Raw genomic sequence first — 4,473 nt, 5'->3', positions numbered from 1 at the left:
TAAACAAGATATGGGATGCAGCTTCGATCTTCCTCGCCAGGCCTCGATCTCGTGTCGAAGACTTGGGCAGAGACGCGGAGCGATTGAAGGCCAAACTGGTAGACGTCGACCGGGCTATCGATGAGGCTGAGCGCGACGGGAAAACCGCCACCGCAGAAGCTCGACTGTGGAAGCGCGAGGCCGAGGCGTTTGTATATACGGAGGTCGCCGCCATCCAACAGGACTACGGGGCGATGCGGTGCCTCGGAGGCTGGTCGTGGAATTGCGTCGCCATCAATTGGAGGGTCACCAAGAAGCTGGAGGAGGCGAAGGAGTTGATTAGCCGAGTGGATGTTTCTAGGGTTGCCGCAAGGCTGCCGCCGCCGCCTGCAGTGGAGCTTCCCATTTCAAATAATATCGTCGGGATGCAGTCAGATGTGATCCAGATTGTGAACCAGATTAAGGATGAAAATGTCACGGTTATAGGCATCTACGGCATGGGGGGATAGGAAAGACGACGCTCATCAACAACCATGAAGAGACCTCCAAGCTCAATTTTGAGCATGTCGTCTGGATTGTGGCCTCAAAAGGATGCAAATTGCAAAAACTTCAGATGGATCTGGCTAAGAAGGTAGGACTGAATCTTGAAGATGATGAGAGTGAAGATGATCGTGCTTATAAGCTACACAACTTCTTAAAGGAAAAAAATTGCTTGTTGTTTCTTGATGACATTTGGCAATCCTATGAAGTTGTCATGTTGGGTATGCAACCTCCTAAGCGTGGCATGGAGAAGAAGCGCAAGGTGATAGTTTTCACGACACGCTACGAGCAAGTATGCACTGGAATGAGTGCTAACGTGATAAAAAAAGTGAAAGGTTTGTCATCTGATGAAGCATGGGAACTCTTTTTGAAGTATGCACGTGAAGATGTAATCAACTCAGAGCGACAAATTAATCAACTAGCAAAAGAAATTACTAAAGAGTGTGCTGGTGTGCCCCTTGCTCTCATCACCGTCGGCCGAGCCATGTCCGCAAAGAGGTCAAGAGAAGCTTGGAATGATGCTCTCGTGCAACTGAAGAAATCACAGATGCCAGAAGTCACAGGTATGAAAGAACGAGATCCTATGTTTGGTGCCTTTAAACTTAGCTATGATAGTCTGGAAGATGACAACATAAGAGCCCGCCTATTGTGCTGCTCTTTGTGGCCTGAAGATTTTGAAATCGACAAAGATGAACTAATACAATGTTGGATAGGTCTTGGCCTGATTGATGAGTTTGACTCGATCAATAAAGCATTCGACCGAGGGCACTCTCATATCGAGACTCTTACATTTGCATGTTTGTTAGAGCTCGTTAATAAGAATGGTGCGACAAGGATCAAGATGCATGATGTGATCCGAGACATGGCTCTTTGGATGGCTTCAGATTGTGGATCCAATCAACACAGGTGGATTGTTAAGGCACGTGCTAGATTGAATCAATTGGAACTAGAGAATGAGCAATGGCAAGTGGTAGAGCGAGCATCATTCATGCATAATAATTTGAGTTCTTTGCCAAGGCAGACTCTCACTTTTCCTAAACTTTCCATGCTCATGCTCCAACAGAACCCTAAGCTAGACTTAATTCCTGAGCCATTTTTCAAAGCTTTACCTGTTTTGGCCTTCTTGGATCTCTCAGGTACAAACATCACAGATCTTCCGAGGGAAATCAACATGTTATCTGAGCTCCAATATCTAAACTTGAACTTCACCCCAATCAAAGCATTGCCAGTAGAGTTGAGTAGCCTTGCCAAACTCAAGTACTTGCTTTTGGTAGGAACTAAGCGTCTTGCCAAAGTACCCAAGGGAACAATGTCCAACATAGCTTTGCTCAAATTGTTGGATTTATACGAGAGCAAGTATGCTAACTTGGATGAGCTAGAAGGATTTAAAGGGTGCCGGAAATACATTGGAATTACCTTGCACTCAATGATAGATCTTGAACGGTTGGGCTCTCTACCGCAATTATCTAGATGGAAACTCCAACTACAAAGCATGAGAGACTTGGCTTATCCAAGCCAACTATTCGAGAGCATCATGAGTAGCCACAACACAAGGCAGGGTCTTGAACGACTAGAGATTGTAGATGTCACGACAGGTGGTGAATTAACAGTTGCTCAGAGCAACAAGGATCATGAAGAAGGCCTTGAATGTTTGAGGTATATGACGCTCATAACTATCGATGATTTACAGGAAATCACTTGGAAAGTAGTTGAGCATCAAACGATATTTCCTAATCTTCACGAATTGAACATTTTTGATTGCAAAATGTTGAGAAACATCAACTGGGTTCTTCATCTACCAAACCTTAATGTCTTGAAAGTATCAAATTGTGGTGAGATGGAAGAATTGATAAATTGTGTTGGAAGTTCCGCCAACTCTAGCATCGGCTTACGCTTACTCTCTTTGACTCGATTGCCTTCATTGAATTGCATCGCACGGCAGCCGCTAACCTTCCCCTACTTGGAGCAGCTATATGTAAGCTCATGTCCAGAACTTAGAAAGCTGCCGTTTGGGGCTGAGATTTGTCAAAATAAATTAAAAGGTATATTTTGCCAAAAGGATTGGTGGGAAAATATCCAATGGGAGGATGTCAATGACAAGAATTCACTCTTCCCCTATATCAAGTTTGGTTTCGTAAGTATTTTTTATGAACAAAAGCATGCAAATCTTTCTTTTTTTTCATATATACTTTAGTAAGAAACAACACTTTTTGAAAATTACCATCTCTATGTCTGAAAATGCCTGAGTGAAGGTACTTAAACTTTGTTATAGTGTATTACAAAAGTACATGATTATTAATTTTGTGAACAAAAAGCCATGTAAGGAAATTTTGTAAATAAACAAGGAGACATAATCTATACCTATCCAAATCCATGCAAACATAGTTGATTTTGTTTCGCATTATGATGAAGAAAGTGGTTTAAGCAATCTTAAAGAACAGTTCATTTTCCTCTTTTAAGTTCTCTTTGTTCATATGTTAGCAAATGGAGTATTTGTTCCAAAATAAATAACTAGGGAACCTTTCAGTGTCATGTCTTTTCTTGATTACCTCATGATCAGGGTTCTTAGAATTAGATTGAACCGGCCAGTCTGGTCTGGTTCAACGGAACCAATTAAGCCAAATCCTTTGTGATAGGTGAGTATGTGTAAAATACCCATCAAGTAAAACAGATCATCGAATGGAAGACATGCTTGGCACCTTTATGATACATTTCACATCTTTACTAGTATATTACTCATTTGTTATTAACAACAACTTATCAAGTGCTATCTGATATCCTCATTTCTGAACATTCACAATCGTTTTCTTTGTTAAGATATATATATAGATAGATTGATAGAGAGACCAGATTTGATCCACAATTCTTAATTTCTTTAAATTAATTAGATGTTGATTTTAATTTGTTGTTGCTTCTGTTTTTCAGGACGTAATTGTGTTGAAATTGGGCGTGAAGTTACCTAAAGCTAAATCTAGAATTTTCAAGACTGTTATTGAAGTTCCTGGTAATCATCCATTTCATTCCTGATCTATATTCATTTGTTCCATTCTAAATATAACAATTATATTAACGATTGACTACTGAAATAGGTGGGTATGAATTTGCCTTTGTCCTTGTATCTTCCTTCCCGTGCTGTAAAATTATATTTCAAATTACTAATTAAATTATTTAATTAGTTTATTCTTTTTCATTTGGAGCTAGGATCATGCTTCTATTCCATAATTAGTTGTCGTCGTTATGGTCACAGGAGTAATACAAGTACGGCTGGACTCGAGTACGTGCCATTTGACCGTGGTGGGTGACGGAGTCGACGGGGCGACACTAATGAATAGACTTCAAAGAAATATAGGTCAGGTGGAACTCATCAGCGTTGGCACCACTGGCGGCTGAGGCATTGTGATTTCTTGTTCATGTTTAAATTTAAAATAAATTAATTTGATAGTATTTAATTTATATTTTATAATTTGTATATAATATAATTCAATAATATTAATAGTATATTTTAATTTATAATAAAATTTATTAGTACTAGCACATATATGATATAATTTTAAATTTGAAGTTATTTTATGTAAAACAAAACCTTGAAATATATATATATATATATATATATATATATATATATATATATATATATATATATATATAATTTATTTATTAAGCTGTTTTGCTTTTAATTTTTTATAGAAAAATAGAAAATCTAAATTTAGTTAATTAGAAGAAAAAAAACAGAAACATAAAACTTTAATAAAAAAAAAAGTTCATGTTGTTTTTGTACAAAGCAATACTGTACTATTTTTGATAAAATTTGGTATTTCTCCAACGCGTAATTAATTTGCTAAAATATAATTAATAAGATTAATTGGACATATTGTTTTTAAAGGAGAAAAACAATGTACGACAATACAAAACAAGAGCTAAAGATAAATCAATTGATTTATTAAAAGAGATCTA

The 4,473-nt window shown here is 37.7% G+C and overlaps 1 protein-coding gene across 1 annotated transcript; it reads left to right on the top strand.

Moving 5' to 3' along the window:
- The first annotated feature begins 581 nt into the window (after positions 1-581).
- Positions 582-4,112, top strand: LOC121998644 (disease resistance protein RPS2-like). Its single transcript, XM_042553639.1, has 3 exons — positions 582-2,653; positions 3,445-3,523; positions 3,767-4,112. Exons 1-3 carry the CDS (start codon positions 593-595, stop codon positions 3,907-3,909), a joined length of 2,283 nt encoding a protein of 760 aa, XP_042409573.1. The 5' UTR covers positions 582-592; the 3' UTR covers positions 3,910-4,112.
- Positions 4,113-4,473: the final 361 nt, after the last annotated feature.

Source organism: Zingiber officinale, chromosome 6A, assembly GCF_018446385.1.
Source record: "Zingiber officinale cultivar Zhangliang chromosome 6A, Zo_v1.1, whole genome shotgun sequence".
Taxonomy (NCBI): Eukaryota; Viridiplantae; Streptophyta; class Magnoliopsida; order Zingiberales; family Zingiberaceae; genus Zingiber; species Zingiber officinale.
This window is presented reverse-complemented; position numbering and strand designations above follow the sequence as displayed.

What these genes read in the sequence shown, in the direction of transcription:
- LOC121998644 (XM_042553639.1), top strand. Translation starts at nt 593, where the DNA reads ATGGATCTGGCTAAGAAGGTAGGACTGAATCTTGAAGATGATGAGAGT. An exon ending in CCTATATCAAGTTTGGTTTC is followed by an intron (nt 2,654 to 3,444) that starts GTAAGTATTTTT and finishes TCTGTTTTTCAG; the next exon opens with GACGTAATTGTGTTGAAATT. An exon ending in GACTGTTATTGAAGTTCCTG is followed by an intron (nt 3,524 to 3,766) that starts GTAATCATCCAT and finishes TTATGGTCACAG; the next exon opens with GAGTAATACAAGTACGGCTG.